The following is a 26,828-nucleotide window of genomic DNA, read 5'->3' on the forward strand; positions in this document are numbered from 1 at the left end:
GTATTTCAGGTAAACTTAAGTATCTGTTTCTTTTGGAGTTATGTACTGATTTATCAGACATGTTTTTTAATATGTTTTCAGGAAGAACATGGTGAGTAGGAGGGGGTGTCAGGGTGACTTGGAGTAACACTCATAATAAAAAAATTTAGGTTGTGTGTGTTGACCTGCATGGTCAAATTCACATTAATTCTTGTTCTTTGGCTCAAACTCATCACTCAAGCAGGACTTCAGTGTTAAACCTATGTGAAATACAGAATTTTTTTAGTTGTAATACTTCACAATGCAACTTTTTTGTTTTGTAATGCTCAGCTTGGACTACAATAGAGATCTCATTCTAGTATTGAAGGCAATTCCTGCACACTCTCTCCCTTCTTGATTGTGGTAATGGGCACAGTAAAAAAATCTTCTACATGGATGTAACACAGACCTGGTTATGGCAGCCAGGTTGTAGCCTTTGACCTTTCCTTCAGTGTAGCTTGAATAACTGTCATAACTTAAAAAAACAGGCTTATGGCATCTGCTGTGCCATTATTGGTTATCTCTAGGGCATTTTGTCTTCTGTGATTGTACTGTGCATACATGTCCCAAGTTTTATTGTCTGAGATTTTTCTAAGCTTCAAGGAGGGACAAGCTGAATATTTTTTCCAGAACTAGCTATATATAGCAGTGCTCCTTTTTAGGCCACAAAGAAGAAACACATGAAATGTGACCCTAAGTAGTTAAATGCATTTCATTTTGATCTGTGTTAGTGCCTTTAACTTAACTAAGCTGTCTTAGTGATCAAAGTAAAAATGCTTTTTTCAGCTCCTGCACATGCAACAAAAAATTTGGGTGAGCCTGTGGTTTTCTGACCAAAGACAAGCTTGCTATTCGTAAACTTGTTTGAAATGGTTGACAACCTGCAGAATAGCAAGACAGTGTTCTAATAAGGCTGGGATAATAAAATACCAAGACTGTTACTCCCATTGCTGGGTACAGCATGTTAGCATAGGTCTATTTGGGGGTCTGGTAACCTTTGAATATCTTGTGCGTTTCTCAGGAATGTGGGTTTGGTTGTTTTGGTTTGGTTTTTTGTGTTGTGTTTTTCTCTGAAGGAACAGCATGATTTGCTTTACAGTGATTACCATCTGGAAACACTGAATAAGAAGAAAGGGGATTCTGTTTTTCTTGTGTTCTAAGCTGCTGTTCTCAAACCAGTGCTAATCTTGAAGCCCAGCCATGAGCTGCAGACTGGCCTACAACTTTTGTTTCTTTTTTCTTCTGAAATCTTTCCATTCATCTTATTACTTGCCTTGGGAGCTACAACATTGGAGGTTGTTTATCTTTCAAGATTTGTATGCAGGCTTACATAAGTGATTAGTATAAGCCAAAAATCTATCTAAAAATTACCTTTGTACCTACATCAAGTTAAGTTTTTTGTATTTAGCGTCGTTTTAAGGTTTCATATATGAAACATTCTCAGTACTCAGTCAAGATTCTATAACTATTAAGTTGCATTTACATGACCAGAATTTTTTTTTTGCTGCTGCTGCTTTATGTGAGAAAGTGAGGTGGTCATAGGGAAAAAGAAATTAACAGAAGGCAAAAAAATATAAAACTTTAGTCAGCGTGGCTAAAGTTTCTAGACATAACTTGGATGGTGACTCCTTTTGCCTTCTTATTTGTCTTGGCTTTAATGTGCATCATTTCTTGTAAAACTTTGACTTAAACTCTTAGCGCATTCTGAAGAAGCAAAGCCTTCTGGGCTCTGAGACTTTCCATGTTTGCAGATCCTTTAATGTATGTTTCTGACAGTTTAGCTAATTCTCTTAGACCTTGTGTTCTCATGAAAATAATTAAGGAGTCTTTCTGGGTCCATTATTAGAGACTTAATATTTCTGTACAGGTTTTTTCTAAATTAATCATTTTTTTCTGATTTATTGGAATTTCTCAGCGTGGCTTTTGCAATTAAGGATGGGTTATTCTGCTGTTGTTGTATGTATTTACCACTATTAGATGTTTTTGGAGAAAGAAGAAGAAATGAGGTAATGGCAGAAACATGTTAGAATTTTGGAGGGGGGGGGAGTCTCAGTGCACTATGATAGCAAGTGCTAGGTGAAGAGCAAATGGTCGCTGTCTAGCAATATGTAGTAACAACTGTAAGTTTGAATGGTACCCAGCACAATGGGTTCATTTTCCATGAATGAGTCTAGCATGTCCTAGTAGAGTAACAGAAGAAAGGAATAGAAAAATAGCAGAAATATTCTCAAAGGTAAAGAAAATCTTTTTAGCTGAATTAAGTATTTCATGCATAGCAGGTACTGTTGCTTTGTTTACGAATTGGACTGGGGTGTTGAAGTAACAACCTTTCTTGTTTAATAAAAACTAATTTCATGAGTTTTATGCTTGATATCCAGGCACTTAGAGTTTTCACATGCATTTTAGTTGTTATACCAAAATTGGAGTTGCTGCGAAGGTTTCTCTGAAACTGTCAGTCAACATCACCAGGCAGAATGAACTCAGAGGGCAATGGGATAGAGTTCAGCACGTAGGGCCCTGGTGATTGGAGCATGGAAGAGGTGGAGCCTGGCTGATCTTTATTTTTCTTACACTGGGGGGTGGGGGGATGGATTTTTTATGGAAACAGAACTTGTATTCAAAGTCCCTTCTTGTTGTCTCGGTTGTTTTTTTTTTTTTTTCCTACCTTTAAGTCCTCATCATTGGACTGTTTGTGTCTTAAGCAGGATATCAAGTGCAGGGCAACTTTGATGTACCTAGAAAGTAGAGAAGACAGGGTACTATTTAAAAATCCCCAAAAGTAGGAAGATGACTCCAACTATATGAGCTTTTCCTCTTCCTGTCCTGATCCTTCTTTGTGTGTATTGAATTTGCCATGTCAAGTCTAACAATGTGTGAAATAGTCTCCCTTCTATAACATTAGTTTTCAAACAGCAGAAGTAGTGGGATGTTCTTCTGGAGTCCTGTACCCAAGCATCTTCAAAGTTTCTAACACTTTGCCATGCATGATCCTGCTTTTGGGGGTATTTTACTTTGTTTTTCTCTTGTGAAGCAAGATGGTTAGAAACTCGTGGAACCTGCTATTTCTTTAGTTAACCAGTCTCCTGACAGCATCTAAGTATTGTGCTCCGTTTTGTTCTTTGACTAACCTTTGATTGCCCTTGAAGGGGGGCTTAAACAACAAAACAACCAAAAGCAAAACAAAAACTTGCTCTAAGTTTGTGGCAAGAGCAGCTTATTTAAATTCTTACTCAAAAGCTAGTGAGGTGGGAGAAGTATAATGAGAAAGACAAACTTAAGTCTGTTGGGGCTGATCTTCCTGTATGTTTCCTCTGTAATCAGTGAGGAGTGAGAGGCCTCTCAGGAGGATGGTTCAAAACTTTGACTCACCTTCCAGAGGAGCCTCTCTTCCTTCTCTGAATACAGGAGAAGCTGAGAGAGATTAGACTCCCTAGGTTGAAGTTAGCCTTTGCGATAGCTCTTCTGAGTAACTTTGCTACTCAGTGATGTACAAAATCTGTGATAGTTTATAGAAGTCCCTTGTTTATCTTCTTCTTGAATAAGATACTTTAAAGAACAGAGCATGCTCTTCAAGATGGTTGTCAGTAGTGGGTAACTGGTAAATGTTCTCTTAGTACCATGTCAGGCTTTCAAGTTCACTGTGAGTAGCCTGGTATTAAACCTCATCGAGTCTTTTCAGCTGTGCTAAACCATCATTTCATAGCGCTGACTGGTAGTTCATGGACAGGGTTATTTTTAACCCCTGTACTAATGTTCTTCACTGTCTTCATAGCTTCAGTGAAATTTTCTATACTCAACAGCAGTTTTGAATTTGCCTTTTACCAGTTAATGGTCATTGCAGTAAATAGTGTGTTTAGCCTAGACACTGCTGTTACATTTTAGACTTGTTTTTTAAAAAGGTCTTTAGACTTAATAAAACTTTTTAATTAAAAAGGTTTCACTTGTGCTTAATACTGTACAGATCTATGAAGTTTTTAACTAGCCGTTTCCTCTGTTTTTTTGTGTTGGGTTTGCATGGCAAGGTTTTGGTAGCGGGGGGCTACAAGGGTGGGTTCTGTGAGAAGCTCCTAGAAGCTTCCCCTATGTCTGACAGAGCCAATGCCAGTCATCTCTGAGACACACCTGACACTGGCCAAGGCTGAGCCCATCAGCAATGGTGGTAGTGCCTCTGGGAGAACATATTTAAGAAGGGGGGGAAAAAGCTGCTGTGGCACAGAAACTGCAGCTGGAGAGAGGAGTGATAACTTTTAAGAGAAACAGCTCTGCGGACACCACGGTCAGTGAAGGAGGGGAAGGAGGTGCTCCAGGTGCCAGAGCAGAGATTCCCCTGCAGCCTGTTGGGAAGACCATGGTGAGGCAGGCTGTCCCTCTGCAGCCCATGGAGGTCCATGGTGCAGCAGATCTCCACCTGCAGCCCGTGGAGGACCCCAAGCCAGAGCAGGGGGATGCCCAAAGGAGACTGTGACCCTGTGGGAAGCCTGTGCTGGAGCAGGCTCCTGGCAGGACCTGTGGCCCTGTGGAGAGAGGAGCCCACGCTGGGGCAGGTTTTCTGGCAGGATTTGTGACCCGGTGGGGGACCCATGCTGGAGCAGTCTGTGCCTGAAGGACTGCAGCCTGTGGAAGGGACCCATGCTGGAGCAGTTCATGAAGAACTGCAGCCCGTGGGAAGGACCCATGTTGGAGAAGTTCCTGGAGAACTGCCTCCCATGGAAGGGACACCATGCTGGAGCAGGGGAAGAGTGTGAGGAGTCCTCCACTGAGGAGGAAGGAGCGGCAGAGACAATGTGTGATGAACTGACCGTAACCCCTGTTCCCTGTCCCCCTGTGCTGCTGGGCAGGGTAGGTAGAGAATTTGGGAGTGAAGCTGTGCCTGTGAAGAAGGGAGGGGTGGGGGGAAGGTGTTTTAAGATTTGGTTTTATTTCTCATTACCCTACTCTGGTTTGGCAGTAAATTAAGTTAATTTTCCCCAAGTTGAGTCTGTTTTGCCTGTGATGGTAATTGGTTGAGTGATCTCTCCCTGTCCTTATCTTGACCCACAAGCCTTTTGTTTTATTTTCTCTCCCCTGTCTAGCTGAGGAGGGGAGTGATAGAGCAGCTGTGTGGTGCTTAGTTGCTGGCTGGTGTTAAACCATGACAGTTTTTAAAAGTATCTTTACAGCCACTGTCTTGTAATCTTCAGCATCTCTCACCTGGAGTCTCTAAAACAGCTGAGGTGCAGATGATCTGTTAGCTAAACTAACTACAGTGAACCTGTTCTGTAGGGCTAATTCTCTAGCTTCTCATCAGTGACTGTTTACATTACAAGAATCCAGACTGTGGATGGGGAAGCTGACTATTAAGCCTAGAAACGTAATTGTTCAGCAAGGGGAAAGGGAATAGCCAAGCTTTCAGTTATGGTTGTTTCTACCCCTTCTTGCTTGCTGTCTGACATAGTACCTGTGCATTTTAAAAGCAGTAAACATGACAAAACTACCAGCTTGTGTGATTTATGTCTAGCTTAACAATTGTAACTATTTAAAGGAATGTGCTGCTTTTGGCTGAAGTTTAGGAGCTGTTATTTTGATCTTGGCCTTCAATTTCCTCATGTGGCCTCCTGCTGGGTTTTAGCATGAAACTACCAAACAAATTATAATAGCACAATTTCTTCATCTAGAGCTCCAGTACAGCATTTGACATGTGACAGAGTGACTGCACCTATGTATGTACTTTTCTGGTACTTCCTTTTTCTACTTCACACAAGAAATGTGAAGGAGAGAAAGGCTAAGGAATAGTTAAGAGGCAAGCATTTCAACTGCCAGGTGTGGTGCCTGGGAAGAGCAGCTTAACTGCATTTGCATTCTCACTCTGTTATCTTACATCTCATTCTTTCCTGATTGTTTAGGCGTTTCTTACAACCTTCAGTCTGTTTTGCAGTTGGACAGTAGGTTGCAAGGACCTTGCTGCCTTTCAGAGAACCTACAGGAAATAATAGGACACTGTTAGGCTATATTATTGTGCTAATACTCCTACTGTTACACAGGCATCTCTCTGCCTTACTGTGAAGAACTATAAGATTATTCTGAGATTTTCAAAAGGGTTCACAATGGAAACAAAATGTTTATTTCTTACTCTTGCCAGATGCCAGCCAGGGCATCTACCACCCCATTTAAAAAATTACTCTTGTGGAATGATAGTAATGCACAGAAATGCAAAATAAGCTCATTTAGTCAGTCCTGTTTATGCTCTGCCTCTCTTGTCCCAAAGGGTACCTTGGGACTTAAGCCTGTTTTTGGAAGAGGCTCTTGTGCATTCACAATGTGTGCCCAATGGTTGTATGGGAAAATAGATCAGCCCAGGCAGTCTCATGGGTCTCATCTTCTACACATGCGAAATCAAACATCCCTGAGAAGTAGATTTCAAAGTAAATCTGACTTTGGAATAGCAAAGCACTGAACTTGTAGAGAGGCTGGTAAATATTTGGAAAAACATTCCTTACATAAAACAGCAGCTAGATGTGAAAACACTCCTGCATTAAATATGTACAGTAACTAGTCATGCAAAGTGTGCTATGGTTGTGCAAATGAAAAAGTAACAGTGCCATTATAATTTTATTAACACTTTTCTGAATGTTTCTCTTGGAAACACGCAGTAACTGATGCACAGTTTAACCAAAGTGACCTAAATTCTATACTAGATTTTGTTCTGCTCATTAGGGAAGCAGTAGTAGTGTTCTTTTGTCCTCAAGAATGAGATTCCCTTCATAACTAGTCCTTTGCGATATTGCCATATCCCTGCTCAGTTGATATAGAAGACAGTCTTACAAGTTTTCTAGAGTATTTCAGCATAAATTCTAAGCCTTAAGGAGATGTTTCATTGTATAAACCTCTGTCCTTACAAGGTCAACTTCTCGGCATCTTGTGCCTGTTTGTGACGAATAATCTTGAAGCCATCTCCAGAAACGCTTCCACATGAAAGAGACATTCAGACCAGACATCTCTTTGATTTCTTAGAGTATTGGTATTTAATTATGTCTGTACCTGTAAGAGCATAGTTTCACCTAGCAGTTTGTCCTGGACAATTTCATACATGTTTTGAGCAGAGATGCAGAAAGCTGGACTGGAATGAGCTTGAGCAGCTATCTGCTATGTCCCAGCCTTGACGCAGGTTCAGCTGCACCATTCTTGGAAATCTCCCTAGAGAGAGAGAGATTCAGTAACCTTCCTAGACAAAGCTATTCAGGATCTGAGTTTTTTTTAATTATAAAGGTTCTTTCTAATGTTTAACATAGATTACCTTAGCTGAAATTCTAACCGATTATTACTGTTCCTGTTAATAGGCATTTGTAAGACTAGAAATACAATGAGTCCCCTAATAAAGCATTACTTGTTCGTCACTAAGCTTGAAGTGGACACACTGAACCCAGATCACAGAAGAGTTGAGGTTGGAAGGGATTTGTAGATAATGTCTAGTCCAGCCCTGTGGCTCAGAGCAGGGTCAACCAGAGCAGGTTGCTCAGAACCATGGATGGAGACTACAATCTCTAGCCAACCTCTTCCAGCATTTGACCACCTGCATAGAAAACACCCTTTTTCTTAGGTTTAAATTTAATTTCCTGTGTCTCAGTTGGTTCCCGCTGCCTTTTGTCCTTTTGCTGGGTGATTTTGCAGAGAAGAGTCTGGCTGTGTTGTCTTCCTCCTGCCAAGTATTTATATACATGATAAGATTCCCCTCTGTACCTTGTCTTCCCCAGGCTGAATGCCCACAGCTCTCTTAGCCTCCCCTTGTATGACAACCACTCCAGTCCCTTAATCATCTTCATTATCCTTAACTGTACTCGGTATGTACATGCCTCTTTAACAGGCTTAACATACCAAATCTAAAACCTAAATGAAGGACTGTATTTTAAATGAAAAACATTGACCACTGGGTTTGCCAGACAATGTCTCCGAGTCATATGTTTTGAAGTAAATACCATCTTAATCTTTCAATTGTCGAGTAAAAAATGTACTTTGGACTACTGAAAAGGCTGGACAGGAGGCTGCCTTGTGACAAAAGTCCTGCTGCTTTCTGCTGTGGATCCAGCTGAATCTAAAATAGCTTCTGGTTTCTATTTTATTATAGGAAAAAAAAAAACAACCTACCATAGAAATATGTAGCCAGAGGGTATGACATGAGGGTAAGATTTGTCAAAGGATACTTTTATGAAAGCATAGGTAGCTTTGCTATTTCAGTCTTTGCAAGGTACAACAGAGTGCTTTGCTCTAGGTATCTGCAGTAAAAACTAAAGAGTCGTGGTTCTTAGATCCAGAGGTATATACGCACATATTCAAACAGTGTCCAGATTCTAGCTATTGTGGCAGAATGTCTGTAGCAAGTTTCAGCTGTCTTAAAGTGGTTTCTGTAACTCGGGCTGGCACACTGCCCGTATCCCAGCTTTTCCTATTTGCAAGCTAGTTAATGCATAAACGGTATCCTTGCCACATACCATCACCTATTTGGATAGACTGTGGTATGTTCTGCTTCTCCAGGAGAGAAAGAGGTGTATTTCAGAATAAATGACCTGTTCCATGCAGACTACTAGACTTTGTGGAATTCTTAAGGCCAAGGTGGTTTGGAATCTTTAAATAAGTCCTGACAGGCTAGAGCCATAAAAGCAAATGACAGCTTGGATTCATCAACTTGTTTGCTGCATTGCTAACAAATGATGGATTAACAGCTTAAAGAGCTGGCTTGCATTCAGTGTAATTTAGTTTGTGCCTTTGATATCTGACTTCACCTTGATATCATATGATTTGTCAGTCATTTTGTGACTGAATGATATTTAGCTTGCAAATATTATGATCTCCCCTTACTGCTAGGCTTTTGTTTGTTCTTGTGCTTTGCCAAGTTAAACCAGCTGACAGTGTATTAAGACTTAGGTAGGTTAGAAGCTCTGAGGAGAGTTTTCAGTTCTGCAGGTTCCAGAGATCAGATCGAATGTGCTTTGCTTAAAAATGTTTTTTGAGGGATGCTGAAATAAGTATACTGCAACTGAGATCTCTAGTCTGCTGCTTCAGATGGCTCAGGAGCAGCCATCTCTGTGCTTGCAAAATGTGTTTGGGAGGTGGTAGCAGCAGTACATGAAATCCTTTCAATCCCACCACAAGTAAAACAAAGTTAAGTTACCTCAGTAATGGGCTATAGAACTTTTTCCTAAATAATGCCCCTATAAAACATCTTTGAAATAAGCCTGTTTTACTGAGCATATTAAGAAGATGGTATATTAATGATTGCATTTGTTTATTTAAACTGTATGAGTGAAAATATAATTCATAAGTCACTTTGATAATCATTATGACACTGTCTGGAGCACTTAATGGCAGTGTAGTCTAGTGACCCAAGTGGCAGTGGAGAACTCGTGATGTATAAGACTGCAAGGTCAGTGAAGTGGTCAGTTTTATACAATCCAACAACAAATAATTTTTTTAAATGTTTTTCTGATATTTGCAAAAATTCTCATGGTTTGTGGGTGGGTCTGTGCTCCCCTCCTCCTGAACAACGTATTTCTTTGTCCTTATCTGTAGTAATAATGAAGCAGAAGTGCACCATCGGTGAAGTTTTACTGGAAATGTATTTTCAGGTTTTAGAGTGTGCTTAATGTGAGCTGCTCAAGCTGCCTCTGGTGTCATGGTTTAACCACAGCCAGCAACTAAGCACCACGCAGCTGCTCACTTGCGCCCCCTCCCAAGTGAGATGGGGGAGAAAATGGGGGGGGGGGAAGTAAAACTTGTGGGTTAATATAAGAACAGTTTAATAAAAACAAAAAGGAAGAAACTAATAATGATAGTAATAACATTAATAAAATGACAATAATAATAAAAGAATTGGCATATACAAAAGAAGTGATGCATAATGCAATTGCTCACCACCTGCTGATTGACACCCAGTTAGTTCCTAAGCGGTGATCCCTCCCAGTCCTACTCATCCCAGTTTATATACTAGACGTGATGTCACATGGTATGTAATATCCCTTTGGCCAGTTTGAGTCAGCTGCCCTGGCTGTGTCCCCTTCCAACTTCTTGTGCCCCTCTAGCCTTCTTGCTGGCTGGGCATGAGAAGCTGAAGAATCCTTGACTTAAACATTACTTGGCAACAACTGAAACCATCAGTGTGTTATCAACATTCTTCCTGTACTGAACCCAAAACATAGCACTACATCAGCTACTAGGAAGAAAATTAACTCTGTCTCAGCTAAAACCAGGACAGTATCCACCCCTTATTCTGTACCATCTACGTCATGCTCAGATCCCATACTTTCCATTACAACCTAGTCAATCATCATCACCTTTTCCATCCTTTGAGATAGATATCTACGTATCACACATATATATGTACACACACACAGAGATATCATTCCCTTAGTTTATGGGCCATGTTTATAAAATGTTTGTTGAGTTCATTTAGTCCCTGACTTTGGGCTCCAACTGTCATACCAGTCTTTATGGGCAGGAGGGATGGCGCAAAGTCCTCTCAGTCAGCAGAGCAGGATCAGGCTTCAGTGCAGTATGGCGAGTGGGTGACATTGGGTGCAGCAGGAGGATGGTGCACAACATCGGATTGTTGCATGCTGAAGTCAGTTCTGGTTCCATCACTACTGCGCTTCGCTCAGTTTTATCAAAGTTCATCTTTGCTTGATCTAAATGATTCTTACTGTAGTACCATGGATATAGCATATAACAATTATAGTGATGATAACCTACAGTGGCAGGGTTATATAGCAACTAACATAATACAATTTAAGTCTGGCTATTCTCACCTAAAATCAAATCCCCTTGAGGCACACATTGGACTTCCCCATCTTTTAGCATCACCCACCAAGTGCACCCAGGTCCTTGAGCAAAAGCAATCCCATGAATGAGTTTGTGTTTGCCTGAGGCAGGAGTAACCCAGACTGTCTTCCCTAACATATTTTTTTATGTGCACAACAGGGACTTTATCCCCTTCTATAGGATGCAAAAGTTCTGATTGGGCAGGGCCACCCCGATTGGCAGATCCTCCGGTGTTGACTAACCAGGTGGCTTTTGCTAAATGTGTATCCCAACGTTTGAAGGTTCCACACCCCCCCCCCCCCCATTGCTCTCAATGTAGTCTTTAACAGCCCATTGTATCGTTTGAGTTTCCCGGATGCTGGTTCATGATAGGGGATGTGATATACCCACTCAGTGCCATGCTCTTTGGCCCAGGTGTCTATGAGGTTGTTTCGGAAATGAGTCCTGTTGTCTGACTCAATTCCTTCTGGGGTGCTGTGTCACCAGAAGACCTGGTTTTCGAGGCCCAGGATAGTGTTCCAGGCAGTGGCACGGGGCACAGGATATGTTTCCAGCCATCCAGTGGTTGCTTCCACCATTGTCAGCACGTGGCGCTTGCCTTGGTGGGTTTGTGGGAGTGTGATATAGTCAATCTGCCAGGCCTCCCCATGTTTGTATTTCAGCCACCTCCCTCCATACCACAGGGGCTTTAACCACTTGGCTTGCTTAATTGCAGCACGTTTCACGTTCATGGATAACTTGCGTGATAGTACCCATGGTCAAGTCCACCTCTTGATCGCGAGCCCATCTGTATGTTGCATCTCTTCCCTGATGGCCTGAGGTGTCATGGGCCTAGCAAGCCATAAATAGCTTGCCCTTGTGTTGCCAGTCCAGATCCATCTGAGCCACTTCAATCTTGGTGGCCCGATCCACCTGCTGGTTGTCTTGATGTTCTTCAGTGGCCCGACTCTTGGGTATGTGAACATCTACATGACGTACTTTTACAACCAGATTTTCTAACTGGGATGCAGTATCTTGCCACAGTGCGGCAGCCCAAATGGGTTTACCTCTGTGCTGCTAGTTGCTCTGCTTCTGTTGCTGTAACCACCCCCACAGGGCATTTGCCACCATCCATGAGTCAGTATAGAGATAGAGCACTGGCCAGTTTTCTCTTTTAGCAATGTCTAAAGCCAGCTGGATGGCTTTCACCTCTGCAAACTGACTCGATTCACCTTCTCCTTCAGCAGTTTCTGCGACTTGTCGTATAGGACTCTATACAGCAGCCTTCCACCTCCGATGTTTTCCCACAATGCAACAGGACCTGTCAGTGAACAGGGCATATTGCCTCTCATTTTCTGACAGTTTATTGTACAGTAGGGCCTCTTCAGCATGCATCACCTCCTCCTCTGGTGACATTCTAAAATCTTTGCCTTCTGGCCAGTCCGTGATCACTTCTAAAATTCCTGGGTGACCAGGGTTTCCTATGAGAGCCCGTTGTGATCAGTGCGACCCGCTTGCTCCACGTGGCATCAGTTGCATGATGTGTAGAGGAGACCCTCCCTTTGAATGTCCAGCCCAGCACTGGCAGTCGGGGTGCTAAGAGGAGCTGTGTTTCAGTACAAACCACTTCCGAGGCAGCTCAAACTCCTTCATATGTGGCCAACATCTCTTTCTTAGTGGGAGTATAGCAAGCTTCAGATCCTAGATATCCCTGATTCCAAAGCCCCAGGGGCTGGCCTCGGGTCTCCCCTGGTGCTTTTTGCCAGAGACCCCAAGTAGGGCCATTCTCCCCGGCTGTGATGTAGAGCGCATTTTTAACATCTTGTCCTGTCAGGACTGGCCCAAGGGCTACTGCGTGAACAATCTCACGTTTAATTTGTTCAAAGGCTTGTTGTTGCTCAGGGCCCCATCTAAAATCATTCTTCTTCCAGGCCACTTGATAGAGGGGGCTTACAATCAGACTGTAATTTGGAATATGCATTCTCCAAAAAGCCACAACACCTAAGAAGGCCTGTGTTTCCTTTTTATTAGTCGGTGGAGACAAAGCTGCTATTTTGTTGATCACATCCATTGGGATCTGATGATGTCCATCTTGCTTTTTTTTTTTTTTTCCTAAAAACTGGATCTCCTGTGCGGGTCCCCTGATCTTACTTTCATTTATGGCAAAACTGGCTTTCAGAAGGATTTGGATTATTTTCTTCCCTTTCTCAAAAACTACTTCTGCTGTGTTGCCCCATACAATGATGTCATCAACATACTGCAGGTGTTCCAGAGCTTCACCTTTTTCCAGTGCAGTCTGGATTAGTCCATGGCAAATGGTGGGGCTGTGTGTGACCCCTGGGGCAGTCAATTCCAGGTGTACTGGACACCCCTCCAAGTAGAAGCAAGTTGGTATAAAGCAAGCAGAAAAGCTTAAATGAAAATGTTGCAAGCACCTATAAAGCCCATAAACAATATTTTATTAAAAAAAACCAACCCACAACCTAATAAAGCCAGGTATTCTGCTTTGGCATTGTGATGGGCAAGATGATTCTTTTTGGATCACTGAGATTACATAACTAGCTTAGAAGATACGATTAATCATTTTACTTATGGATTTTGTCAGAGATTCTTATAAATAAACAGAAGTAGGCTCAAAACCTCCATTACATCGTGTGCACTTTTCAACTTGCAGAAGCAGCTGGTTTAACCTGCTAACTGAATTCAGACAGAAATGTTTGTCAGCTGGTCTGTAAATGATGATTCCTGTTCATGGGACTGTCTCTATAAATGATAATTAGGAGGGGCTGGCGGCAGCTCCAGCCGTTTAGTTCCTGCTCACTGTTTGTTGTTTATCTTCAGTAGTAGCTGTGATGCAGCAAGTGGTTGGAGATTGCTACGTGTGTATATGCTCAGCCCTGGCTTGTGATCACTGGGTACAATATCTATATGCATTTGCTACGCCTTGGCTGTTAACTGCATTCTTTGTAGGATGTTGAAGGCAATTCTGAAACCATCCTAACAGTTGAATCTTTGATTTTATGCCTCGTAAGAGAAAGAATAGAATTGGCTATAGAAGCTGTTTCTGTCAAGACTCACACAGCTGCTGCTTCACTTGTTTTTGTTCCTGAGGATAAATGAAGTCTTCAGTTTCAGAGCTATCATTTGTTTTAGGGCTAATGTTAGTTTTTACAATGTAATCAAATATGAAAACAAAATGTTCTTTCTGCTTGTGATGCAATGAAGACAGAGGTCAGGATGGGTACCTGATGGGTACTTTTAGCCACCACACAGCCTCTGTTGAGGCTTCAGAGGGAGAAGTGTGGAGCGAAGCTTGCATGAACTGATAAAAGGCTAAAGTTTTAATTACCTCATGATGGTGAAGCCAGTTATTCCAAGTATTACCCATTCCACAGGAGTTGTGTTATATGAAAATATTTATCAGAATAGTCAGGTAACTATAAAAGAAGGAACAGAGAGTAGAGTTTCATTATACAGCAGATTTTTCTTATTCTTTTTTCCCATTCTTTTGGAGGGGACGGTGAAAACTGGGATTGGCTGAAATACTTTTTGAGTTTCCTAGTGCTAATTATTTGAGATAAATTATTTAGTTTCAGAATTGTTGCTTGCTGTCTAATCCATTTAAACCTGCTTTATTTTAACAGATTACCTCGCCAGCCATGGCCGTCTAAGTGAGTCTGAGGCCAGGCGCAAATTCTGGCAGATCCTCTCAGCAGTGGAGTATTGCCATGGTCGAAAGATTGTTCACCGTGACCTGAAGGCTGAAAATCTTTTGCTTGACAACAACATGAATATCAAAATAGCAGGTACTCAGAATATAGATGGTATTCAGTAACACCTTATTTTTATGAAGGCCGTTCCAGTAATTCAATTGTTGCTGCCTAGGATATCCTGCTGTGCTTAAGGTACAGAAAATCAGAGTAGTAATACATGTAATATTTTTACATTATGGATATCACAGTACATGTAGCTAAAATAATTCCTAGATTAGCTCTATTATACTTTCAGGAAAAAGAAATGATTTTTAGAGTTATAGTCACTTTTTATGGGTGTCATAACGTATCTATAATGCTGCCAGATGTTCAGGTTAAAACAGAGTTGATCAAATAACTTCTTTCAACATTAGAAAAACTCAAAATGGAAGCTTATTGATTTTATTCTTTTTGCATGCATGATTTCATTTTAATTATAAATTTAGACACAGCAGATGTTGCTAGAAAGGAAATCATTTCGGGAGTTGTCAACTCATTACAATTCCATGAATCCCTCCATACTGACTTTAGCCCAGTGACACTTGAAATGGTAAAGCTAGATAACATCTTGATTTGGGGGACTGTTGAACTTCAGTCATCAATGATACGGGAGCCGGAAAGGAAGGCCAACTGCTGTAAGAAGCTGGTTTGTATAGGAGTAAGCTTCCTACTTCTGGGAATGAAGTGTGAATAGATAGCCAATCAGGCTGAGAAAGGTAAAGGGATAAAACATTTCTGAGTTGTAGATCACTGCTGGATTATTTTACCCTTGAATTTCCTCTGGCATTTCTGAAATGGATGAACTGAAAACGTATCTTGATCTTTAATGCTTTCTGTAAGGATAAAATTGCAGAAAAGTATTAAATGTGCCAGCAGCTCTCTAAAAGATGCACTCCTTTTTGTCTATGGAGTACAAAGACAATGTCCTTAAAGGTTTAAAAGGAAAAGTTAACACCTGTTTAACTGGTTAGCATCTGTGTCATAAAGATTCGACTCTTTCTCTGCAATACTACCACAAACATTGGGAAGACTGGGCAATTAATTCTGGGGATTAACTTCACCCTCAGGAAAAATATTTTAAATCCTTTCAAGTCATCTTTATCAGAACGGGAAATCTACACAAGCTTTTAAAATGAGCATTCACCTTTGAGATGAAAATTATTTCTTCAGCAAGAATTTTATCCTTTTTAAACTCAGAGAAAAGGAACCTGTAGTCATTGCTATAAAAACCAAAACAAAACCAAAAAAACCCAACAACATAGGTTATCTTTGCCTATGAAATGGAATTTTGCTGATGGAATAAGAAGGATTTCTTATCAATGTATGTATTAATGGAGTAGCTGTCTCAGATACTGGATATGTTTGTTGCTTTTGTATTGACCTTTGGTTTTGTCTGTACATTTAAAACATTCACTTCTTCATTCCTTTACCACCACCTTTCCACGTCTAGCATCTTTTTCACATGGTTTAAGAGTTTACAAAAAGGTTAGGTGACAGATAAATCAAATTTGAGGAAAAGGAAAGTACAGCTATGTGCGTTCCAGAACCATGATTTTCATAAGAGTATTAGGCTACTGTTTGTTATCAAATCTGAATGTAAGGTGGGTTTTTTTGGCAGAAGGAACAGTGTGGAAAACAAATTCTCTGAAGCTAGAGAGGGAAGCCTATTAATCTGCTCTTTGGCATGTTCTCTGTATTTCATGGCCCTTTAGCATCTCAGTGTGGGAATTTTGCAGCAGGTTCAGAAAAGCTGTAAAAATTGTTATTTAACACTTTATATAAATTAATAGCAGAGTTTTTGCAGTAACCTCTTTCATTTCATTTGATATTAAACTGTTCATGGTTATCTTTTAATTTTCTCTATATTCTGTTGTGGGCTTTTGTACTAACGTTAAAAAAAAAAGCTATCATCAGATGAAGTAAAAGGGTTTTGCAACTTGTAGCAGGAAGATGCAGTTCTGGTATAAGTTCTTATTTAGGGCATTTGATACCTGAAGAAGGCTAAAGAAACAGTTTGGGATGGAGATGATGTCTGGACTTTATAATGAAGTGGCCCAAGTATAATAACTAGTAATATTGAAATTGAATTTGTGATGTCTCAAAATTCTGAAAACTAACAGGGACACCCACGCTGTTTGCTCACAGCTGTTGGTAATAAGGCTGTGAATTTGACAGTGAAAGTGTTTTGGTACTTTGAGCTTTAATTTAGTGGGTTCATCAGCACTACCATTTGTAGAGTATTTTCACTTTTCTCATTTCTGATTTCAAACTTGCATTTATTTCTAGCAGCTACTGATAATCATAGCACCTGGAGATTTATGACAGACATACAACTGTATCTACCAGGACAACGTATGGCTTCAGTAATTACTGTGTCTAAGGGCTGCAAGTCACATGGACCCCATTTACTATGAGTAACTGAACTAAATATAAGGGAATTTTTGTGCTGTTGTTCATGTGTGCTTGCTTTCCTCATCTTCTGATCAGCTGCTCTTCTCCCCATTTCCACCACCACATTCCATCCCTTCTAATTTCTCTTCCTCCGCATCAGTGTTTTGCACTGTAGCTTGTCACGTTCAGCCTGGCATAGTTTTTCAGAACTTGTCAGGGGCCTCAACTGTGCTGGAATGGGGCCGTATTCAGAGGTATTCCTTTCATGGATGTCCTTAGCACTGCGGGGATGCAAGTTCCCTGCCTCCCTGAACACTGCAGTGCAAGCGTGACACAGACTCACAAAAACACTATTTCAAAGGCATCTCAGGAGACCCGTTAACCGAAGAAAGGTTAGAGACATGAACTGTTCTGTCACAGGGAATTTCAGTGCATAGGTTCTCCAGGGACTCAAATAAAAATATTGGTAGTTAAAAAAAAAAAAAAAAAGGTAGTTACTAGATTCCATTAGCTGCTGCTGTCTCTTTCCTCCTCTTAGCTGCTCTTGTGTTCTACCTCTGTATTACAAAAAGTTAATTACAGGTGAACTGTATGTAAATGATCACAATAATTGGTGGTGATTCATACAGTCTGATTCTTTCATGTATCTTTGTCAAGATTGATAGCAATTCCCTTATGCAGCTTTGGTGATCACGTAGCTGGAGGAAAGTTATGACTGCTAGAAACTTTGTACTGATTTGTGCCGAGTCAGTTGTTTTATTTTTCTGTGTAAAGCAGGTAGATGATGAATTCCACAGAATGGTTTATCAGTGATTTTGGAGTTATCTGGTGCTGTGCAGATCCCTGAGAACAGTCTCTTTCCAGTGGTTCATTTATCAAACTGTGGAAGAACACAGGGCAGCCAAGATCCCACCTCTGATAGCTAGAATTACTCTCTAATTCGAATTAATCTAGGAATTGAAAAACAACACAGTAACTGATGAATTATTTTGACAGAAAGCTCTGCAGTGTCAGTGTTTGCATTGGGCCCCAGCACTACGTGCAGGGCTGTCCCTTGCTGATCACTCCAAGCGGCTATGGAATCCACATAGGTACTCGTGGCCATTCCAGGCCCTTCCTAACTTCCAGTGGACCTCTTGATTCATTCTGATGTTTCTAAAACTTTTATTGAAGCTTTTACTGTTTAAGAATACAACATTTTTAGTCAAATTCAGAAATGTGCCTAAAGTTACCTCTGTATTTCAGCTACCAGAATGAACTTAAGATTCAAAAATTAGTGTTCTTAAAACTGTGAGCTGATGAGACTGCCATCTTTTATGCTTAAACAAGGAGGCTGGACTGAAATTTAATAGTTTTGTGTTAATATTGCTCTAAAAGGAAGAGGATAGATATAATTCAAAGGATCTTTGTTTTCAGTCTTAGTAACTGGACAAGAAAGGGAGGATGCATAAAGATCTTGAGGTGAGAGCTTTGATAGACTATTTTCTAGAAGATGCTAGGTAGTTGGGAGCAAAAGCCTCAAACTTAAATTTTAGCACAAGTAACATAAAAGAAGGTATTAATCAGATAAAATGTCATCCACTGAGAAGGTTGTGGCTGAACAATGCCATACCAGGCAGTCTCCATCAGGTTTGACGTTGAATTTGTTTTTAGCACTAGCAAGGTAAACCTTTGTTCTTCTCGAAGTTATTCCCTGTCAATAGCTGGATTGTTCATGTACCCTTTACATTTTGCTGGCTTTTGAAGGGATCATAAAGGCTGGATTTCAGTTACTGGTCACTGATACGCTATGGTGTCATCAAATAAAACTTGTTCATTGTCTGTACAGTGAAATATCCGCGCATTTGTGAAAATTAAATACAGCTTTGAATTGAGGATGGAATAGTGAGCTTTTCTCTGTATACTTCCAGCCCCACAAAACTGCCAGATTAAGATGCCTTATAGATGTCTGCAGAAATCATGCCATCTTGATGGTAAAGCTACTGTGTTTGAACCAGATCAGGTAGGAGAGACTGTTATTTTGAAGTAGGTTGTAGTGCTGGTTTGTCTTGCTGGTGGACAGTAAAATATGCATTGACGTCAGAACTGGCTGATCAGCATTTAGTTCATGAAGTGGGTCAAGTTTGTTTCTAACACACTCATACCTTTCCTTTATCAGTACCTCTCTCCTGAGTAGCTCAGTATCTCTCCTTTGCTCATATTACTATTATAACAAAAGATCCATGTGGCTCTATGAAGCCAGGCAGATTGAATTCTGTTGGTAATTTTAGAAGAATGGATTAATTATAGCTCTGAAGCTAGTATCCCTTCTAAAGGATTTTTAGTTGTACAAATTAGAGACTACCTCATATTGCTAGATGCACCGCAGAAGTTGCAGTGGCTCTGGCAGGGAGCTTCCATTTCTCAAATTGCAAACTGGTCTGAAATCTTAGTCTGTTTCCATTTTTAATGGGAAAACAGATTCCATTTAAATGATGTATGTTCAAAAAATTATACCTTCTAAATTCAAGATTATTCTAAAGGGGGTAATGAGATTGAGAAACAAAATACTGCAAATGTTGAGAGCCAATATTTGCAGATTGCACAAACACAGAGTTTATTCAACTGAACACAATGCTGCAAATGATTGGGGTTTTTTAACGTGCAGATTCAGGGAAATGTTAAGAACATCACTCCATTATATAATCTCAGTCCTCTGGTAATGAGTCCAATTTCAGTCCTTTTAGAATTCTGTGGCTGGCATATGTTTTTTTGAGGACTGGCACATTTTGCCCTTAAACATCAATCATGTTCTTAAAATCTGTTTCTCTGGAATAAGAAATCTTAACAGTGTTCTTAGGGTAAAAACGATTACCTTTGATCCAGAATGATTATGGTAGATCAGCAATTGCAAAGTAGAAACAAGGTGACAGGGGGAAGAGAGAATGAGAGACTAGCAATTGTTTTGTCTTAATTGAATCCTGGCCATTCTAACACTCCAAAAAGTGCGACAACTAAACTGACAGTGCAATAATTAAAAATTGAGGAAGCCCAATGGACCAACCATCCAATATCCTATCTAAATCCTGAACTTTTTCTTTGAAATGGTTTTCATGGATGCTATCAATTCTTGAGTTCTTAAGAAATGGTTTAACGTCATTTGAAGATATAACCGTAGAAAGCATAATGGAAACAAAAAGAGGTAACCATAATAATTTATGTACCCTAACAAATAACGTTGATCTCCCTTCACAGGTAATTATTTTGTCCAACAACAGAATATAATTGGATTTCTAAAGATAAGAGCAGATTGCTGAAATATGCAACACTGTTTTTAAGTTTTATGTTACATGAAAAAGTCCAGTATGAATTAGTAGGTATCTGGCTCTTACTGTCCTTTGTATTATCAATGCATGCTATTTTTTCAGCAGAAATTTATAACTTGAAGGATACTGGTGTTCCCTGCCCATGAAAAAGGGAAGAAACTAATGTTTTAGAACTGCAGATCAAAGACAGAAGAAGGAACCATTTTCCAGGTTTATAAGACATACTCCTAGATAAGGCACACAGACTCATCAGCAATTCTGTACTCTGTCAGATCCATCTAGCGGTGACAGGGAGAGTAAACCAGGCTGGCCATTTTCTGCAGCCTATTCCCCTTGTGCTTGTCCCTACCCCCAAACCCCAGCAGCTAGTATTGTTGTCTTAGTGCTTATACAGAGTGCATCCTTGGCTGTTCCTTCTAGTATCAATTTATAGACCTTTCATTCATGGATTTGCCTGATAAAACTTAATCATCTACGCTGTCACAAGACCATCAGAAGCAAGCAAATTGCTGCTGTTCCACCCAGTGAAGCACTGCCTCGACAGTGTAAGTTCTGTAATTCTATTGCTGAGATAGGGGGCAAAGGTAACAGCCTTGCAAGGATCATGCTATATTCAGTTCTAAGATATCCTTGCTCTTGAGCTACTTTTGGTAACCATAAATAAACCTATTATGTGTTATGAAATGAAGCATGTAAAGATAATAGTAAAAAAACCAAAAATCCTAATTGTAACGTAAACCTGAAGCTTCTCTTACATTGATCAGTCATACTTAAGACTCTGTTCTGTCTTTTGCTGTTCAGATTTGTTCATGTTTCTTTTTGAAGTGGCTTCCACATGTTCACATTTACTAAAGAGCTAACTTTAAATCCAGTCTGGATAGGCAGAGTTTCACTTTCTTAGGAACTGCAATCTTGTGTATTTCCAAGCAGGTCATGCTTTCTATAGCTATGCTTACAAATATATGTACATGTACTTGTGAATCTGGTTCAAAGATTTGAGGGTGGCACCTGAGTAGGAGCTGTAGGTACAAGATATTGATATTTATCTGCAATACTAAGAGGATGTTGAAAATCGTGACAAATTCAAGATAAGTGAAGGGAGAGATCAGATTTAATGACACCTACACAGATGGCAGAATGCTTCTGAGAGAAGAAATTGCTTCATGTCTCCTGAAGTATCGTCAAGGTTGCCAAGCCAATTATGTGTGAAGAAAAGTCTCCTCAAAGAGAATAAAAAAAATTCACAACAGAAGTCTAGCTGTGATAGGAAAAAGGCAGATGACATACAGCGATTGTGGGATTTTTTTGGTAGAAGATTTTGTTGTTTTGCCCTCTTATTACAGCTGAAGTTGCAGTTGTTTCAGAATTGGAGGATGATGTAAAAGGAAGGATAGCATGAATATTATATTCAGTGTTTCCTATGTAGATTCGAAATCTGAGCTGACCTTGGCCGTATGCACCTCCAGAGTATGGTGACATGCCAGGAAGCTATTGTGTAACCGTTCATGCAACTGCTGGGCATTCTATGTGCTTGCAGAACATGACACTTGTGGATCTTGTGTGTAGTTTGACCTCCAAATAGTCCTTCTGGCATCGTAGCCTTCTTACTCATAGGCAGTGGGGCTCTTCTTTGATTATGGACAAGTCCCAAAAGTTCATTGCTGTGAGATTGGGTATCTGATTTTCTGACTTTGAGCTAATACAGTGACCTTGGACTGATGTTGGGGATTCAACCTCTTGAGAGTTCCACCTGTACCAGCTATTTAGAGCAGTGTAAGATATTGTCATGTAACAAAGTATGTTAATTATCTGGAATACAACATTAATTTAGGGACATTGGGTTAAAAGGGTAAAATGAAGCTTAAATATTTGTCTGTCTTAAGTTTCCAGTCTGATTGTTGACAATGCAAAAATAGATGAGGGATAAGAGTATCGCGTGTCATCACAAAAATGACAGCTCATCATTAGCAGTCAGGACACAGATACATAAATCTCTAAGGAGCTATAGTGATTGTAGATCTGATTTAATCAGTCACTGTTTCCAGCAAACTCAATCATTCGTATGTGAACTAGAGTTTATCATCTTTTAAAAAGCCCTCAAACTTCTAGTCAGATTTTTAAGTAATTGATCTACTAAATACTACTGTGCTGCCCTAGAAGGTGATTCTAAATCAAATCTGTTAAGATAAATCATGAAGTATAATGTTTTTGAAGTTATTTATGCCCCAGAGTCCCTTTACCAAGCAGTTTGCTTAAGTCTGAAGGCTCTGATCATCCTCTTTATTCAGTAGATTCTCATGAAATTTTTTTTCCAAACTGAAGCCATGGGCTGCAGCTCCTTATTTATCACTAGGGTCATTTTAGCAGATTTGATGTCAGGTAAGTCCTGTAGTTCTAGTCTTGAAGGGAGGATGACAAGGCTATCTAATGACCAAATCAGCTTTCCTAGAACAGATTTACTCATTCAGAACAAAAGCATTTTGGGGAGGAAGGGAAAAAGGTAAAACTGCAAGGATCTAAGAGATACACCTATTCCTGCTTTGTGTGAATGCAAAACAAGGTTATGGTTAGTTTGAGATTACAAGTAAAAAGGATTAATTCTACAACTGTGGGTGACACTGAAGAGCTCCATCGATTGAATTACTGTAAGCAGATCTTATTCATGGAGTGTTAAGGACCTGAATCTTTGCAGAATTTTTGTTGTAGAAACTTGACATGCCAAGTTTCTACGGACTTTAACATGTTGCTATTATTGTTAGCCCTTTATAATGACTTTGCAAATCCCATCTCAACAGGTGTTTTGAACTTTCCAGAAAAGAGCAGTAATATTCTATTCCATAGTCTCTCTGCTGCATATTGAAAGTGGGTGTCCCAAAATTACTCCTATGCTTAGGCTTTATCTGCACACAAGGGTTCCTGCAGCAAATGGTGCAGTTACTGTTTGTGCAATTGTCAGCTGTCTCTGGGACTATGTCCTGTGTAGGTGCACTGAGGCACTTTGGGATCACTTCCAGGACAGATAAAGAATGGATACTTTTTTTTCCTGCAAGAATTATGAGAATGGCTTGGGAGTTACTGGCACCAGAGAGATTTAGCTCTTGTCATTGCAGCAGAGTTACTGGACTTTACCTGGAGTGTACAAGGAGCCAGAGCAGTTAACTGCTCATTTGTCTGTGAAGCAAGACTGAGTTTTCAGGGTACCTGCAGGTCCAAATTAGACGTTTTTCTGGGTGGATAATTGCAGGGTTAGTGCAACCTGGGAAAAGTTTTTGACAGCCCAGTATGGAATTATCTGTAATGGGCTCAGCCCCTGGCCTAGTTTTTTTAAGGGGTCTAGACAAATAAAGAGCAGTCTTTTGGTGGCTCTAGGTTAGACCTAGAAGCTTCAGGTGTGTGGTCAGGTAGTTGAAAGTAGATGCAGCCCATTTTCCTATGTTTTCAACACGACCTTGTTGCTGTTGCTAATTAAGCCACTATCTTTATCATCCAATCATGGACTAGCCTGATACGAGTCTCCTGCTTAGTTTTAGACTTGGTCTTTTATGATAGCAAATTCAGAAATCTCTGTAATAAGATTTCACAGAATGACTAGTTTATTTAAAAGAAAAGGCAATTTCTGATCAATTGTTGAGACAGTGATTGAAGTATGTACAGAGTATTGGACTGTATAGTTACAACTGAGGGAAAAACAGGTAAGACCAATGCTTACAAAAGGAAATGAGACTTGGCACTTCTCCTTATACCCTGATGTATTTGGGTCACTGGACTGAGATGTGCCCAGAGCATGTGATGTACATTAAAGGTGGCAGAAAGTTTACAGCAGAATTACAGCATCGAATTTCAGGCTGTGGAAATGTTGAAGCAAAAGTTTTCAGCAGAGAGTGACTGGTTTCTATTTGTTGTTTCAAGAATGACCACGCACTTAGGCTTGGCCCTGGCCTGGATCAGTCACTGATTTGTTACTTGAGTTTGGGCTAGTCTATTAACTTCTCTGTTCTAGTGTCCTCACCTGTAAAAGTGGTATGCTGTTTCACACCCTAAAACCCCTCATAAGAGACACAAATTCCATAATCAATACCTTGAAATACCTAAATACAAAGAGCTGCTTTATGTATGTTGCAAAATATTTCTAAAGATGCATTTTTTGTGGAAGAACACCGCTGAGAACTGGTCTAATGGAGGTTAGACATTTAGATTGCTCTGTCTAGCTGTTCCTTCAAGATTACCACAAGTGATCTTTAGAAAAAAGGATAAAATGAGGACAGAATGACATTGATTTGTGTGTGTGTAACTGTGGCTGACCTACAGTTACCAGTTACATACCTGAACCAAATGGACCAGCAACACAAGGTATGTAAAAAAGGCCAGTTTATATTATGAATGTCCTCCAGTAATTGCTGCTAAATGGAATAGTGACTGGTTTTATTACCTTACAGTGCACGTTACCCACTGTAGAGATTTCCATACTGAGAGCTGGATAGTTGCATAGTCTTGATTCTGTATTATTACTAATTAGCGCATTTCATTAAAGACAACTGAAAATATCTGCTTTTATTAGTGGTACTGTTTAACACAATGGAGAGTCAGCAGCACAGTGCAGTAAGGAAGCAGAGATAAGGAAGGTATTAAAGAGGCAGTCTTTGTAATAAGAATTAACCAGTGGTACACAAAGACTTGAAATCTCTTTCTTAAGTCTTGTAGATTTCTTGCTGAAATCTTTAGTGACCTTGTAGTTAAAAGCATTAATGTAATCAGCCAAAAGGCCTATGAGATCATGTTGTTTGTGTATGTTTCCCAGATAACTTTTGAACCTGTAGCTTGCCCCTAACCAAATTTGACAGAGCAGGAACCTCAAAAGGCAAAAACATTCCTGCAGGTTCATGTATAGATGTTAAAGGAGTGGGTGGTATGTCTTAACCTGTGGAAACAGTTGCAGAAGGAGCCACAAAAATGATCAGAGGGATAGGACATGTCTCCTATGAGGACAGGCTGAGAGACTTGGGGTTGTTCAGCCTGGAGAAGAGAAAGCTGCAGGGAGACCTTATTGTGGCCTTTCAGTACTTAAAGGGGGCTTCTAAGAAAGATGGGGACAAACTTTTTAGTAGGGCCTGTTACAACAGGACAAGGGGGAGTGGTTTTAAACTAAAAGAGGGTAGATTTAGACTAGATATAAGGAAGAAGGTTTTTTTACAAGGAAAGTGTTGAAATGCTGGAACAGGTTGCCCAGAGAGGTGGTAGATGCCCCATCCCTGGAAATATTCAAGGCCAGGTTGGACAGGGCTCTGAGCAACCTGATCTAGTTGAAGATCTCCCTGCTTATTGCGGGGGGGGGGGGGGTTGGACTAGATGACCTTTAAAGGTCCCTTCCAACCCAAACTATTCTATACTTATTACATGCTAACGAAAATCTTGCAAGAGAGAAGGAAAAAAATGCTCTAAAAGCCTCTTCAGTTCTGGTGTTCCCAAAACTGCTTCTTCCACCTATGTTTATTTTTGATGTATGTTGCAGGAAGAGTTCTGTTAAAAGAACTGCTGGAGCTCTCCTGTCCTGTTAGGAAAGCAACCAAATACCTTTACTGTTAAGCTCGGTGTAAGTACTCTGATTCAATTTCCATACCGCTTCTCTAAAACAACTCCAGGTTAACTTTATCTAACTAAGCCTGGTAAGTTTTTGTTTAATATGTCTGTATTGCTTTGATTCTGAGGGTTCTCTTGTGGTTTTATAGCTCATGATGTATGATGAGAGAGCCAGGCTCTTTCCTCTGAGTAACACAACCTGTACAAACAGAAGTAAATGGAGTGGTACCAGCAGTGCCTGTACTGTGTCTGCTAACCACAGTGTTTATCAGTTTTGCATCTACTGATCAGTGCCGCATTGTATTAACATACCTCTGAGGCATTCGGTGCTTGATAGTACTAAATCAACAGCCTGATTACTGTTTATCAACACTGTTGACTTTCACAGGATTCCTTGAGTTGCACCAGCATGCAGTATTACTCTGCAGGAGCCTGGTTAGCTACAAGGGTAAAAGCATTATCACCTTAAGAAAAGAAACACCTTCTGTAACCTTCTACTGCATAGTTTACTCCAGTGTGGAAAAAGTGGCAGGGAGCAGTTAAATCATTGTTCACACAGGAGTAGACCAGTGACGAACGTAAACAATGTTGCAGTGCTTGACAGTCTTTGCATGTCACTTGCCAATGCTCCATTCTGTATTTCCTTCGGAGATACAGCTGACCAGTTAGTGAATTGAAGCCAGTTTGCCTGAAAGCCTTAAATCCAAAGAATATTTGGATCTCTCTCCTTGAGAACTTCTCCTTCTTTGCTTTAGTATTAACAGCATTTGTTGTCACAGAGAACATACAGGGTGGCCTGTAAGACAAGTGGAATAGAGAACTAAGCAGTACAGAGTGGTAATGCTGGGAGCAACAGGGAGAAATGTTAGCTTCATTGAATTCCATGAGAAAACTCCACTAGACTTTAGTGGAGCAAGTATTTTGATTCATGGTATGAACAGGTGTACCCAAACACTGTGCTCCAATGGCTTTTATTAAAAGCCTGATGAATAAAGAGCCTTGTATATTAATACTGAGG

The 26,828-nt window shown here is 40.3% G+C and overlaps 1 protein-coding gene across 1 annotated transcript in view; it reads left to right on the plus strand.

The window, feature by feature from the left end:
• The window catches only part of SIK2 (salt inducible kinase 2), a 63,499-nt gene that overhangs the window by 14,330 nt on the left and 22,341 nt on the right, over positions 1 to 26,828 (plus strand). The window contains 1 exon segment of the mRNA XM_052786564.1: positions 14,430 to 14,591. Coding sequence (XP_052642524.1) covers positions 14,430 to 14,591 — 162 coding nt within the window.

Source organism: Harpia harpyja, chromosome 4 (assembly GCF_026419915.1).
Source record: "Harpia harpyja isolate bHarHar1 chromosome 4, bHarHar1 primary haplotype, whole genome shotgun sequence".
In the NCBI taxonomy this organism is placed as follows: domain Eukaryota; kingdom Metazoa; phylum Chordata; class Aves; order Accipitriformes; family Accipitridae; genus Harpia; species Harpia harpyja.